At 43.9% G+C, this 15,417-nt stretch overlaps 2 protein-coding genes across 2 annotated transcripts in view; both read left to right on the forward strand.

The window, feature by feature from the left end:
- The first annotated feature begins 408 nt into the window (after nucleotides 1–408).
- On the forward strand, nucleotides 409–11,598 carry LOC111671142 (platelet-derived growth factor receptor beta-like). The gene is made up of 27 exons (XM_087179815.1): nucleotides 409–574; nucleotides 1,035–1,108; nucleotides 1,207–1,301; nucleotides 1,453–1,648; nucleotides 1,754–2,014; nucleotides 2,447–2,577; nucleotides 3,090–3,171; nucleotides 3,316–3,390; nucleotides 3,490–3,673; nucleotides 3,764–3,879; nucleotides 3,966–4,077; nucleotides 4,147–4,249; nucleotides 4,361–4,469; nucleotides 4,655–4,749; nucleotides 4,925–5,057; nucleotides 6,291–6,395; nucleotides 6,850–6,954; nucleotides 7,432–7,534; nucleotides 7,635–7,756; nucleotides 9,060–9,175; nucleotides 9,291–9,413; nucleotides 9,501–9,612; nucleotides 9,704–9,803; nucleotides 9,910–10,015; nucleotides 10,697–10,802; nucleotides 10,914–11,052; nucleotides 11,182–11,598. Exons 2-27 carry the CDS (start codon nucleotides 1,054–1,056, stop codon nucleotides 11,324–11,326), a joined length of 3,129 nt encoding a protein of 1,042 aa, XP_087035941.1. The 5' UTR covers nucleotides 409–574; nucleotides 1,035–1,053; the 3' UTR covers nucleotides 11,327–11,598.
- An 833-nt stretch (nucleotides 11,599–12,431) lies between these two features.
- Nucleotides 12,432–15,417, forward strand: part of LOC111671143 (macrophage colony-stimulating factor 1 receptor 2-like) — a 20,028-nt gene continuing 17,042 nt past the window's right edge. Inside the window, exon 1 of the mRNA XM_023428162.2 lies at nucleotides 12,432–12,552. Within this exon, the coding sequence (XP_023283930.1) occupies nucleotides 12,495–12,552 (58 nt within the window). The 5' untranslated portion in view covers nucleotides 12,432–12,494. The remainder of the gene's footprint in view (nucleotides 12,553–15,417) is intronic.

A 15,417-nucleotide genomic window follows, 5' to 3' on the forward strand; every position in this document is an offset into this window, starting at 1 on the left:
AGGAGTGCCGTGAGCGGAAATCCTGCACACACACACACACACACACACAAACACACACACGCACACGCACACACACACACACACACACACACACACACACACACGCACACACACACACACACACACGCACACAGAGGAGACAGAGACATAGAGTCAGTCGATTACATCACTACAGTGAACATTAGGTTCAATTATTTGGGGAGTCAACGGGGAACATGTCACGTCTGTGAACTGTTGACCAACCTGTGATGTCAGCAGATACATCACAACATGGCAGCAGATCAGTGACATCATAAGTGATATCAATATGTCCTGCAGGACTGACTGACCTCAGAGCAGAGCAGCAGAGAGTAGCTGAGCTGTGATTGGCTGAGACTGTCGTCCTCACTGCTGCCCACAGGAAATACTTGACTGTTTATTTTTCTTCTTCAGTGGTCGATTCACATTCCTCTCTCACACACCGTCAACGAGGCCTGTGATTGGCCGAGATCTCCAGGGACACATTCTGATTGGACGACAGGACTCAAACTTCTTCCTCTCTAAAAGAAGAAGAAAGAAATTCCCAAATCTCCCAGTGAAAACACACACACACACACACACACACACACAGACAGAAGAGTGTGTGTTCAGGTCTGTTTGAACCATCACAGTTCAGAATGATTTAACAGACGTCGAGTGTTTAACTGACTCCAGACTTAACTACGTCTGCTGCAGTAAAAATACTAACAACATTCTTCAACAACAGTATTCTGAAGTATTAATATCAGAATATACTAAAGTACCAAAAGTAAAAGTACTCATTATTGCGTTAAAACCCTTTCTGTAAATCTCTGTCCCTCCGACTATTAATAAACACTAAAATAACATGGAAATACTCAACTACAGCACAAGTAAAATACTTGAGTAAATGTATTCAAGTACATTCGACCACTTTTTTACAAACAGCAGTGTCAGATTTTTATTTTGAAGTCTCTTCACTCTAGTTAGACAACAGCAGTCACACTTTTAATTTGAAATCTCTCCTGTTGTTCTAGGTCAGGATCAGATGCAATCATGGCGTACATCAAATGGCAAACAGGAAGTCTAAACCTGCTGCACTTCCTGTTAGGTAGGTAACAAACAAATAAAACATCAGTACGGGTTTATAGGTAAACTCATACCTGTCTGTCTGTCTGTCTGTCTGTCTGTCTGTCTGTCTGTCTGCAGGTGTGTTCCTGGTTTGCCCTGAAGGGGGCGTCAGTCTGGAGCTGATGCCGTCAGCCTCCAAAGTTTTACTGAACTCCACCTCCAGCTTCAGTGTGGTGAGTAACACCTGTCTGTCTCTGCAGGCGTGCTCAGGTACCTGTCTGTCCCTGCACGTGTGTTTAGGTACCTGTCTGTCTCCTCAGGTATGTTCAGGTACCTGTCTTTCTCCTCAGGTGTGCTCAGGTACCTGTATGTCTCCCTCCTCAGGTGTGTTCGGGGTGGAGTCAGGTGACGTGGCGGGTACCTCAGGACTCTCAGGTAGACGGGGTTGTGGTGGAGAATCGGGGTTCCAGCAGCGTCCTGCAGCTCTTTAATGTCACCTGGAGGAATTCTGGGCGATACACCTGTGAGGAGGGGTCGTCCTATCAGAGCAGAGAGATCGACATCTTCATACCTGGAAAAGGTGACAATATATATCATATATGGCTGCGTGTCTGTCCCTCCTGTGAGACCTGTCTGTCCTGATGTGTCCGTCCCACTTGCCCCCCCCCCCCCCCCCCCCCCCCAGGTCCGGATGAATGGTTTGTCCCACTGGGTCCAGGTGTGGTGATGAAGGAGGCGGAGGAAGACACCATCCCCTGCGTGGTGTCTGACCCGCGGCTCAACGTCTCGCTGTATGAACGTCCTAGCTGGACACTGGTTACCGGGACGACATATGAGCCGGGCCGTGGCTTCACAGGTCGTCTCAACGACACGTCATACGTGTGCTTAGCCGCCCTCGGAGGAGAGGAGAGGGAGTCCCAGGTGTACTACGTCTTCAGCATCGTAGGTGAGTTGATGAGATTAGGTTAGATCAGACTAAAGACTAGACTAGATTAGATTCAATTACACTAGATTAGACTAGATTTAATTAGACTAGACTATTTTAGAGTAGTTTAAATTACACTAGACTAGATTAGATTAGATTCAATTTGATTAAAATAGATTAGATTACACTATTTTAGAGTAGATTAAATTAGACTAGACTAAATTAGACTAGATTCAATTGGACTAGTTTAGACTAGACTACTTTATGTTAGATTAGAGTGGATTCAACTAGAAATGATTATTAGAATTGTGGTGCTTATTTTATATTAATTAGATCAGACTAGAATTAAATTAATTCATAAGATTAGATCAAATAATATAGATTACATTATTGTCTGTCCACCTGTCTCTCTCTCTCCACCTGTCTGTCTCTCTCCACCCGTCTGTCTCTCAGTTCCTAAGGTGATGGAGGTGGACCTGACGGTGTCCAGCAGTGTGTTGAAACAGGGGGAGGTTCTGACTGTGAACTGCACTGTCAAAGACACGGAGATGGTTTTCTTCTCCTGGGACTTTCCCCGCAGACAGGTACCTGTCTGTCTGTCTGTCTGTCTGTCTGAATGTGTGTCTGTCTCTCTGTCTGTCTGAATGTGTGTCTGTCTGTCTGTCTGTCTGTCTGTCTGTCTGAATGTGTGTCTGTCTGTCTGTCTGTCTGTCTGTCTGTCTGAATGTGTGTCTGTCTCTCTGTCTGTCTGAATGTGTGTCTGTCTGTCTGTCTGTCTGTCTGTCTGTCTGTCTGTCTGAATGTGTGTCTGTCTGAATGTGTGTCTGTCTGTCTGTCTGTCTGTCTGTCTGAATGTGTGTCTGTCTGTCTATCTGTCTGTCTGTCTGAATGTGTGTCTGTCTGTCTCTCTGTCTGTCTGTCTGTCTGTCTGTCTGTCTGAATGTCTGTCTGTCTGTCTGTCTGTCTGTCTGTCTGTCTGTCTGTCTGTCTGAATGTGTGTCTGTCTGTCTGTCTGAATGTGTGTCTGTCTGTCTGTCTGTCTGTCTGTCTGTCTGTCTGTCTGTCTGTCTGAATGTGTGTCTTTGTATTGGTTCAGGAAGTCGAGCCGCTGACAGACTTTCTGCCCAATCGGATCCGCTCCTTCGTTAACATCTCCACGGCAACAGTGGCAGATTCTGGTAGGTGACAGGATGAAGTCCTCAGTAAAAAGAAAACGTAGTAACAGTTGTCAGTTGCTATAGTAATGTTATTCGGGGTTTGGATGTTTTTGGGTAACCACGGTGATGGGATGAGGTTGTGTGTGTGTCGTGTGCTTCTTGTAGGTGTATATACGTGTGTGGTGCAGGAGACCATGCAGGGACGGACTGTGATGAAAAACATCACAGTGACAGTACTGGGTCAGTACACACACACACCTACACACACACACACACACTAAAACATACATACAGGTGGATACACACAGGTAAATTCTCAGGTAAAGTCTCTCTCTGCAGATCGAGGGTATGTCTACCTGTGGCCCTCAGGTGAGACCAATGTATCGTCTCTCCTCCACCACACGGTGGAGTTCAGTGTGGAGGTCGACGCCCACCCTGCCCCCACTGTCCTCTGGACCAAAGACAACCAGACTGTTGTCACGGAAACCACCTCCGTCACCACCACACACCTGATGGGCAGCAGGTAGGTCAGAGGTCAAGGTAGAGATACGACACAGGACGAGAACAGTTTGGTTTGATTGATTGATCGATTGATTGATTGATTGATGTGCAGGTATGTGAGCACACTGACACTGGTTCGAGTCCAGATGGATCAGACAGGAAATTACACAGCAACCGTTTCCAATGACGACGACGTCGACGAGATTGTTTTCAAACTGGAGGTCAAAGGTCAGAGAGAGACACTGTGTGTGTGTGTGTGTGTGTGTGTGTGTGTGTGTGTATATTTACCTGTGTATGTGTGTGTGTGTGTTTAGCACCCCCCAGGATCACGTCTCTGTCAGAGGTTGGCAGTAAGGCAGTGCTTTGTGTCAGCGAGGGAGCTCCACCTCCTTCTGTCACCTGGTACACCTGTCACAGCTCACACAGGTAAGAAATACACAGGTAAACGCAGATTCAAGCTCACACATGTTGCCATAGTAACCGTGTCACCTGCAGGTGTAGTAATGTCACGGGCGCCTGGAGGAGCCTATCAGCAGCCTCAGAGGGCGTTTCTCTGCAGGAGAACATCACTGAGGTGGAGGAGAGGGGAGTCACCCAGGTAACTAGTGATGTCATCAGAGTTACACCATCAGAGAGGGGGGGTGATTGTGTAATGATTCTTAGATGACTGGTGTGTGTGTGTGTGTGTGTGTGTCTCTCACCTGTGCAGGTACGCAGTCAGTTGACTCTCCAGGCTCTCAGCTCTCTGTCAGCTGTTCGCTGTGAAGCCAGAAACACAGCAGGACGCCGAGCCAGAGACCTGCGAGTACTGTCCACCTGTACGTATTGATACTGCAGTACTACTGTAGTAATACTTCGGTTCCATAGTAATCTACATTATGAACATATATTATTTACTTTATATAATATCACCATCGCTCTCTCTCTACCTACCTGTCTCTCTCTGTCTTCCTGTCTGTCTCTCTCTCTCTCTACCTCTGTACCTCTCTCTACCTGTCTCCAGCTCTCCTGTCTCAGGTTGCAGTCTTAGCAGCGGTTCTGGTTCTGGTTGTCATTGCCGTCTTCTTCCTCATCATCCTCATCCTCCTCTGGAGAAAAGTCAGTATTCAGAGTATGTAGTGTTAAAGTAGAACTGCAGTACTTTCCTACATTTTAGCAGTAGTTGTGTGGCTGCCATGACAACATGAGTCTGAATGTAACAGTACAAGAGAGTAATACTTTTAAACAACTTATTTTGTGACCTGAGGTCTGTTCGTCTCTTCCTGTTCGTTAGAAACCTCATTATGAAGTTCGCTGGAAGGTGATTGAGTCTGTGAGTCCTGACGGACAGCAGTACACCTACCTGGACCCCGCCCACCTGCCCTATAACTCCACCTGGGAAATACCACGAGACAATGTAGTACTGGGTAATACCACAAAACTATTTATTTAATCCTAAACTCATCCTGAGTTAATACTAACCTAATCTGATCTGATCTAATCCATCCATCATCTTCCTCTTATTCGGGGGGCGGGTTGCCATGGCAGCAGGCTCAGCAGGACATTCCAGACATGCCTCTCTCCTGCAACGCTTTCCAGTTCCTCCTGGGGGATCCCAAGGTCTTCCCAGGCCTGTTGGGATATGTAGTTCCTCCAGCGAGTTCTGGGTCTACCTCGGTCTGCTCCCAGTTGGACCTGCCCAGAAAACCTCCAAAGGAAGGCACCCAGTTCAGGGGCCTCCACCAGTGTTCCCAGTTCACCCTGTCTGGCAGCCTTCCCCTCCATCTGATCTACCTCACCACCAGGTGGTGATCAGCTGACAGCTCTGTCCAAAACACGTGTCCACTGATCTGACGAAGTTGATTATTGACCTTTGGCCTAAGGTGCTCTGGTACTGGATGTTTTAACATGGTGTCTATGGTCAAACTATGACCAGCACAGAAGTCCAATAACAGAGCACCACTCAGGTTCAGATCAGGAGGCCCTTCCTCCAGGTTTCTCCATCGTTGCCCTGATGGGCCTTGAAGTCCTCAGGCTGAACCCTTTCAGGACATCGCAGAGACTAGAGTTCAGTTCAGCCTTCTCCTCACTGACCCCCAGTCACATCGAGGCGACCCTCTCGTTCCCTTGGAGAGCAGGCCAACATGGCGGTGTCCCACCGGGGGCTTGTGAGTATCCTTCCACCCACCAGACGTCTGTCATCCTGGGCAACTCTGAGAAATGGGGAGAGTCCAGCCCCTCTCCAGGACTTTGGTTCCAGAGCCCCTTCTGTACTAGGGTTGAGCCCAACTACATCTAGTTGGTATCACTCCACCTCCTCCACCAGCTCAGGCTCTCACCAGAGAGGAGACACTCCATGTCACAATGACCAGACTACGACACAGCTTGCCTAGGTTCCTGCCTTTGTCTGCTGCCTGGTCAGCATCACACCCAACCCCGAAGTCCGTCCCCGCAGGTGGTGGGCCCATAGGTTTCTCTTTTTTCGGGTGAGGTGCTGCAACTCTGACTGCGGGTGACACTTAGGGTCTATGAATTGATCTTAGTCCAGAAACTTCCCCTGGGACCAATTTGCCCTTGGAGACCCTATTAGCCCATAGCCAATAGTCCCTGATTAAATCTAATCTAATCTGATCTCATTTTTTATCTCTCCCTCCCTCCAGGTCAGGTGCTGGGTTCAGGTGCATTTGGTCGTGTGGTTGAGGCGAACGTCTCTGGTCTGATTCACTCTCATTCTACAACTAAAGTAGCTGTGAAGATGGTCAAACGTACGTAACTGTCTTTGTCTTTGTAACTGTCTCTGTGTCTCTTTCTCTAACTGTCTCCGTCTCTGTAACTGTCTCTGTCTCTGTCTCTAACTGGTCTGTGATCTGTCTGTTGTCTCCTTCACTGATAGAAACTGTAGTTTGAGTTAATGATCAGATCAGAGATTCTCAGTCACAGTTGTCCCTTCATGTCCTTTGTCTCTGTCTGATGTCTCCATCTTTAATAACATTGATAACGTGCTGCTGGTTTTCTTTGGTTTTAATTTCTTTTTTTGAGAAAGCTGATGATTAAAGTGTTGGCCGAATGTCGAAACGTGACTGTGATGTTACCTTCCTTTGTCAGTCAACGGATCTCCCTCCAGGACAAAGTCAGAGTGTTGCATACAGTTAACCAGATTATTGATTATCGACACAAATCAATAAAAACTGAATATTTTCTATATTTCTCTGTGTTCAGCAAGCAGCGGTGCAGTTCAGTCTCTGATGTCAGAGTTGAAGGTTTTGGTTCATCTTGGTCCTCACCTGAATGTTGTCAACCTGCTGGGAGCCTGCACGAGAGGAGGTACATTCTTTAATCCAGATTTAACCCTGAATTTATCCTGATTTAATCCTAAACTAATCCTTATTTAACCCTGAATTAATCCTGATTTAACCCTAAAGTAATCCTGAACTAAACCTGATTTAATCCTGGTTTAACCCTAAAGTAATCATGAACTAACCCTGAACTAACCCTGAACTAATCCTGATTTAACCCTGAATTTATCTTGATTTAATCCTGATTTAATCCTGAACTATTCCTGATTTAACCATAAAGTAATCCTGAACTAATCTTGAACTAATCCTGATTTAACCCTGATTTAATACTGAACTAATCCTCATTTAACACTAAAGCAATCATGAATTAATCCTGATTTTAATCCTTAATTAATCCTGATTTTAATCCTGAACTAATCCTAATTTAACCCAGAACTAATCCTGGTTTAATCCTAATTAAATATTAACTGTCTCCTGTCTGCCTATTTCCTGTCTGTCTGTCCAGGCCCTGTCTATCTGATCACTGAGTTCTGTCGTCATGGAGACCTGGTGAACTACCTGCAGAGAAACAAACACACCTTCCAGCAGAGTGACACACACACCAAGAGGTCAACACATGAATACACACAAATAAGCAAAGGTGTAGATCAAATCTCTCTCGCTCTCTCTCTGTGTTTGTATTGATTATGAGTGTCCCTCGCCCTGCAGCGACAGTGATGGAGGTTATATGGACATGAATAAAGAGGAGAGCGCTCAGTACGTCGCCATGAAGGAGCTCAGCTACGCCGACATCGAACCTGCGGTGTACGAGACGCCGTACATAGCACCAGGTGATAGACACATGATGCCGTGCTTCACCTGTCATCTTTCTTTAGTACATGTAGTACACTATATACATGTAGTACATGCAGTACACTGTATACATACAGTATATTACATGTAGTACATGCAGTACACTGTATACATACAATATATTACATGTAGTACACTATATACATGTAGTACACTGTATACATGTAGTACATGCGGTACACTGTATACATGTAGTACGTGTTGTACACTGTATACATGTAGTACATGTAGTACACTGTATACATGTAGTACAGCTACACTGTATACATGTAGTACGTGTTGTACACTGTATACATGTAGTACGTGTGGTACACTGTATACATGTAGTACGTGTTGTACACTGTATACGTGTTGTACACTGTATACATGTAGTACGTGTAGTACACTGTATACATGTAGTACATGCGGTACACTGTATACATGTAGTACGTGTTGTACACTGTATACATGTAGTACACTGTATACATGTAGTACATGTAGTACACTGTATACATGTAGTACATGTTGTACACTGTATACATGTAGTACATGTAGTACACTGTATACATGTAGTACATGTAGTACACTGTATACATGTAGTATATACATGTAGTACATGTAGTACACTGTATACATGTAGTACATGTAGTACACTGTATACATGTAGTACATGTAGTACACTGTATACATGTAGTACGTGTTGTACACTGTATACATGTAGTACATGTAGTACACTGTATGGAAGCTAATTTCTGCCAGAAAAAATGGATAATTTGAGTTGATGTCTCTAAGTTACAAAATAATAACAATAAACAAGATGGCCGAAGAGAAGAACATGTATTGCTTCCTTATCAATCCCACCAATAAAATATACAGGAAAGAAATCAAACCAATAAGTTACAAAATAATAACAATAAACAAGATGGCCGAAGAGAAGAACATGTATTGCTTCCTTATCAATCCCACCAATAAAATATACAGGAAAGAAATCAAACCAAATGATAAGTTCACGCCACAAACAGATGACAGCAGTGACTGAAAGGTGTCGGCGGAAGTCGGAGTGAATCATGATAATGAATCTGATATGGATTATAGTTGATCAATAGATGATTTCTTAGTTCTTATAGTCATACAACGGAAAGTACAATTATTTATTTAGTATTAATTCTGAGTTTGGAAATTGTGTCACTTCCTTGTAACTTTGAGCTGAGATCTTGTATTTATATCACTAATCAATCAATCAATCAATCATGGATCAGTATTGATACGCAGCCTCAGTGACTTCCTGTGGTTCTCCTTCAGACCAGCAGGAAGCGTCCTCTCTCCTCCTCAGTGACTCTCCTCTCCTCAGCCTCAATGACCTCCTCAGCTTCTCCTACCAGATCTCTCAGGCCATGGACTTCCTCTGCTCCAGAAACGTATGAGCCCTTTAAAAAAACAACTCGTGTGTGAACTTCCTATTACATGTTGCTACTGAAAGTTGTGTTGCATGTTGACAGGTTGGATCAGGTGTTGTCCTCTGGTGTCCCTCAGTGTGTCCACAGAGACCTGGCAGCGAGGAACGTCCTGGTCCTTGAGGGGAAGCTGGTGAAGGTCTGTGACTTCGGTTTGGCTCGAGACCTCACAAAGGATCAGGACTATATCGCCAGAGGAAACGTCAGTGTTGAATGAACTTTATTAACCACGAGTGATTGACAGCAGCTCGCAGTGTGATTAACAGCTGTTTGTCGTGTTGCTGTTCAGAACTTCCTGCCGGTCAAGTGGATGTCTCCAGAGAGTATCTTCCAGAACATTTACAGCTCTCAGAGCGACGTATGGTCCTTCGGAGTCTTACTGTGGGAGATCTTCTCTCTGGGTAAACCAGTCTGCCCAGTCTGTCCAGTTTACATCTACACACCAGTTTGACCTGTATACATCACCAGTAGTATTTGTGTATTTTGTCCCAGGTGCGAGCCCGTACCCCGACCTCCCGATGACCCAGGAGTTTTACTCTGCTCTGAAGAGAGGATACAGGATGACCCGAGCTGAACATGCTCCTCACAACGTGTAGGACACAACACACAACACTTCCTCTCTATTTTCTGACTGTTTCCTGTATATTTTGTCTTTACCTGTCTGTTTCCTGAATGTTTCCTGAATGTTTCCTTCCTAGCTTTGAGCTGATGAAATGCTGCTGGGAGGAGAAACCTCAGTCTCGACCTTCCTTCTCGTCGCTGGTCGTCTCTGTAGGAAACATGTTGACTGACGACCACAACAAGGTACAAATTACTTTCTCACCTCCAATCAGAATTTAAAGCAGATTTTAAACAAACATCTGTTTGCTATGTAAAAGACATAGAAGACTAATGTCTTCCCGAGCAGAGAATGAAGCCCCGCCCCCTCTGTGTGTGATGTAATCTGAGTTTATTTGGTCCAAACGCGTGTGCCTGTTAGTGCATGCGAGTCCCTCCTGTTAAACCATTGGCACAAACACACAGGCCCTGCCCACAGGTGTGATGTCACAGTACGAAGCATTCAGGTGACAGTGACAGTTTCATCTAAAAAGAGATGAGACCAGATCACAGGTGGACTGGAGTGAGGACTACAGGCTCAGATCCTGGTCGGCAGGTGGACCATCAAAACATCCAGAAAGTTTTTACCTGCTCCATCGGTGTCTTTACTGGCTCCATCGGTTTCACTGGCTCCGTCAGTGTCGTTCATGCAGCCGGTCCTAGTGGATCAGTCCGAGACTGGATTTCTGTCCCGTGCTGGCTGTGGAGCTGATGCTGGTCTGGTTTACTGAGAGGATTTGAGAGTATGAGAACTGATGGAGGATAATTGATCCTGTTTCAGGCTGATGTTTTTCTCCTGCTCACCTCCTTGTTTGTTCCTCATATCAACAAACTGATCCAGAGTCAGTTAATGTTGCAGTTGTTGTTGTTGTTGTTGTTGTGCTTTAGCGTTACCTCCAGCTGACGGAGAACTTCCTGAAAGGTGACAATCCAGCTGTTGTTCGATCCACACTGAGTTTATCCAGAGCTGTTGAACATCAGACGGACACACACGGTAACACAACAACACAACCAGTATCACACAAACACACACACACATTCAACCTTTCTGTGGCTATATGAAGGAAACTAAATTCAAAATCCCGCCCTCTTTTTCCTTTTAAAGGAAGTCCCACCCCTCAGGTGAATGTTCATCAGTTGGAGGTGGAGCTAGAGGAGGCTGGCCCCTCCCAGGGCACCTACATAATCCCAATTGCTGACGTTACCATAGAAACAAGCAGCTGCACTGCGCTGGACGCAGTCAGGTACAACAGAAACCAGTAGAAACTGAGCTGACAGGCTGCAGGTGTATGTTTCGTTGGGCGGAGCTACGGAGAAGCAGTTCTGTGTTCACATGATGATGATGATGATGATGAATGATGTTTTCTTTGCAGCCCCCCCTCAGATCCTCCCCTCGACACCACCTCTCAGGATGATTCAGGACCACAGGAAGTGACATCATCAGAAGGTCAAGAGGAAGCTGAGGAGCCTCATGCTTCATCGTGCAGTGGTGAGGAAGAGGAGGAGAGCAGCCTGTGAGAGGGTGTCGGCTCGTTCCCCCTCAGACTGGAAGGCTTTTATATCTAAACTATGTCTGACTCCACCAACAGGAAACGGCTCCTTCTTCTTCCTGTTTGTAGTGAGTCGACCGTGCAGCAGGTCCTGGATCAGATTATTAATCCCTCATTTAATCTCTGCATTACTCTGAAGTGTGTGTGTTTCTGTGTGTATTGCTGCTCAGTGTCTATTCAAACTGCTTTTAGACTCTTTTACACAAACTGAATCTTTATTAAAACACAAGAATAAACAAAGTGCAGCAGTTTGTTTGTTTTATGTTTAAATCAGTTTCAAGGTTTTCATCAGTGTCCCCCACCACACACACACACACACACACACACACGTATATTTGGATGTGTGAGACATGTCAATATATGAAAACTGATGGCAACTACTGGTTTCATGTATTCCTTTTACATATGTGCTTCTATTTTATATGAACAGATTGTCATGTATAGAAATGTCTCCATCTTTTCCATGTTTTCATATCGTCCGGCCTGGTTACATCACTCACTGAGACCTCATGTCCTCCACCTGTCCCCTGATGGCTCCACACTGAGGACAGTGAACTCTTCATCCTTCAGCCCCGCCCATCCACCCGTCTGACCCCGCCCCTCGTCAGTAGATTTATCCTACTTCCTGTTGTGAAGTTGAGAAATGTGCTGAGTGTCAGAAAGTGTCTGAGTCACTGAAATCCACGCTCTTCCTCATTTCTCACACACACACACACACACACACACACACACACACACACAAACACACACACACACACACACACACAAACACACACACACACACACACACACACACACACACACACACGTGGCCAGTCCCATCACATTCTGATCCCAACACATCTGAGACCAAAGACGAGACTAGAGACAAAACCATTTCACAAAATGTTAAAAGGTTAAAAATAAAACGTTGTCACCTGAAGTTTGGACTCTTGAGAGCTGCAGCCAGACTTGAACCTGTGACGCCAAGGTCACATGATGAGAGTGGGAGACCTGCAGGACACCTCTGTCTCTGAGAGGACCGCCTCAGGCAGGGGGGGGTGGGTAATGTCAGGGGGGGGGGGGGCAGAGGAAGTTCGTCTCCTTCAGTCAGATTCAGTTTGACTTCAACCGAACAACAACAGAGAGAGAGAGAGATGTTGGTCCATCCTCTGCTGCTGTCGATCGCCCTCAGCTGCTGCTGCTCTGCTGAAGGTCAGAAAACAACTTACACTGTTTATTCTGTGTTAATAAACATTAATTAAGTGTTTATTAACAGTAGTAAACTGAATTAAATGATCATTTATATACAGTACTATCTATCCATCCATCCAGTAGTACTTGACTCTGCTGATGGAGGTCGTGAAGCACAGACTGAACTATCTGACATAGTTAAATCACAATCAAAAATATCAGCTATCATAATATGTAATAACACTGCAGTACTTTTACTTTTGATACTTACAGTACATTTGTTTGAATATATTTACATATTGTGGTATTAGTACTCCTGCTTCAGTCAAGTATCTGAATACTTCATCCAGCGCTGACTACAATTATTAACATTTCAATATCCTAATAATCTGGTAAACGTCTGATAAACATCTGGTAAACGTTTGATAAACAGTTGGTAAACATCTAAAACAGCTGATAAACATCTAGTAAACATCTGGTAAATAGCTGATAAACATGTGACAAACAGCTGATAAACAGCTGAGAAGTGTATATTAATGTGGGTCAGAGATGACAGAAGTACCAGTTATTACTCTGCTATTAGCGTTCAGTAATAAAACCCTTCATTACTATTTAATAACCATTTATTAACAGTTATTAAACATTTTCTTCAGGGGACAGTTCAAACCAAAGTGAAAAATAAATTAGTTATTAACTGTTTATTAACTATTTATAAAATGTTAATGAGCTCCAAGCCTGTTTATTAATGCTTAATTAAGTCTCACTCATCATGAACATTTATTTTAAAGCAGTTTTGTGAAGTTGAAAGTGCGAAGCTGCTGCGGCGCCACAATCACCACAAACAAGAACCTGAGCTCTCGACCATCTCACTCATTTCATCTGGAATTTAAACTAAGAAAACTCACAACCTTCATGTTCTTCAACAACTATTCAAACTTTATTCATTTGTTATGAAACAGATTCACTTCTTATTTTATCACATCAGTGCAACAGAATCACTGTGAAGTAAGTAAGTAAGTAACTTCACATGACGAACTGCTCCGAGACGTCAGAGCAGTTCGTCATGCTGACATCAGCACTACTGCTACTACTACAGATACTTCTACTACTACAGGTACTACTGCTACTACTACAGATACTTCTACTACTACAGGTACTACTGCTACTACTACAGATACTACAGATACTACTACTACTACAGGTGCTACTTCTACTACTACAGATACTTCTACTACTACAGGTACTACTGCTACTACTACAGATACTTCTACTACTACAGGTACTACTGCTACTACTACAGGTACTACTGCTACTACTACAGATACTTCTACTACTACTACAGGTGCTACTACAGATACTTCTACTACTACTACAGGTGCTACTACAGATACTTCTACTACTACAGGTACTACTGCTACTACTACAGATACTGCTACTACTACAGGTACTACTGCTACTACTACAGATACTTCTACTACTACTACAGGTGCTACTACAGATACTTCTACTACTACAGGTACTACTTCTACTACTACAGATACTTCTACTACTACAGGTACTACTGCTCCTAATACAGGTACTACTTCTACTACTACAGATACTACTGTGACTACTACAGATACTACTGCTACTACTACAGATACTACTGTGACTACTACAGATACTATAACAGATACTACTGCTACTACTACAGGTACTACCACAGATACTGCTACTACTACAGATACTGCTACTACTACAGATACTACTGCGACTACTATAGATACTTCTACTACTACTACAGGTGCTACTACAGATACTTCTACTACTACAGGTACTACTTCTACTACTACAGATACTTCTACTACTACAGGTACTACTGCTCCTAATACAGGTACTACTTCTACTACTACAGATACTACTGCTACTACTACAGATACTACTGCGACTACTACAGATACTATAACAGATACTACTGCTACTACTACAGGTACTACTACAGATACTGCTACTACTACAGATACTACTGCGACTACTATAGATACTACTGGAGGGTCCTGGAATAGATGTAAACATGTCTCCGTGGTAACAAGTTCCTCCACCACTCCTATAGAGTCATCTACAAAGAAGAAGTAAGACAAGGAAGTGGGAGAAAAGACCCTTCACACACATTGTGTGTGTGTGTGTGTGTGTGTGTGTGTGTGTGTGTGTGTGTGTGTGTGTGTGTGTGTGTGGTCTGTGGTAGAAAATGTGTTTCCTGACTCTGAGGTTTCATCACACCGACCCCCCCGGACTGAAACCTCCTAACTGCAGGACTTTCTCCAAAACAAAACTTGGATCTGTTTGTGTGAAAACCTTGAATGTCAGTTTTGTTCAGTTGCTTGTTTCAATCCTGAAAACTCACAGATTTCTGATAATCTGGTCATTAATCAATAATCTCCTCAGTTCTTTCCACCTCAAGGTCCATTTAGTAGCTTTTCTGGAGCTTTTGACTGAATGACATGATCTTCCTGCGCAGGTAGAGCTATCTGGTTGTCATGGAAACCAACCATATGTTCAGATTTCAGTTCACCTGATCTCCGTACAGACGTCTGTCCATGTCGGCTCAAAAGTTAAAGATTGAAAATTCAGTGTTGACCTTGGACAGTCCATTGAGTTCCTGTTCTGGAGCTTTTGATCGTATCACATGATGTTTTTATTAACTTTTATTCTGAAAATAATTCCAGGTTTTGTTGAATTCACCAAAGGTAAAATTCTTGTCTCTCTCCACTCCCATATGCAAATGTAATATATGTACATACATTGAATTCCCATTGATGACATATACATTTTTATCTTATGTGTAAATTTAAGATAAAAATGTATGTCATATGTAAAATATGTAAAAAAAAAAAAAAAAAAAAAAAA

Source organism: Seriola lalandi, unplaced genomic scaffold (assembly GCF_002814215.2).
Source record: "Seriola lalandi dorsalis isolate HSWRI2012SDOR001 ecotype SW California unplaced genomic scaffold, Sedor1 jcf7180002054867, whole genome shotgun sequence".
Lineage (NCBI taxonomy): Eukaryota > Metazoa > Chordata > Actinopteri > Carangiformes > Carangidae > Seriola > Seriola lalandi.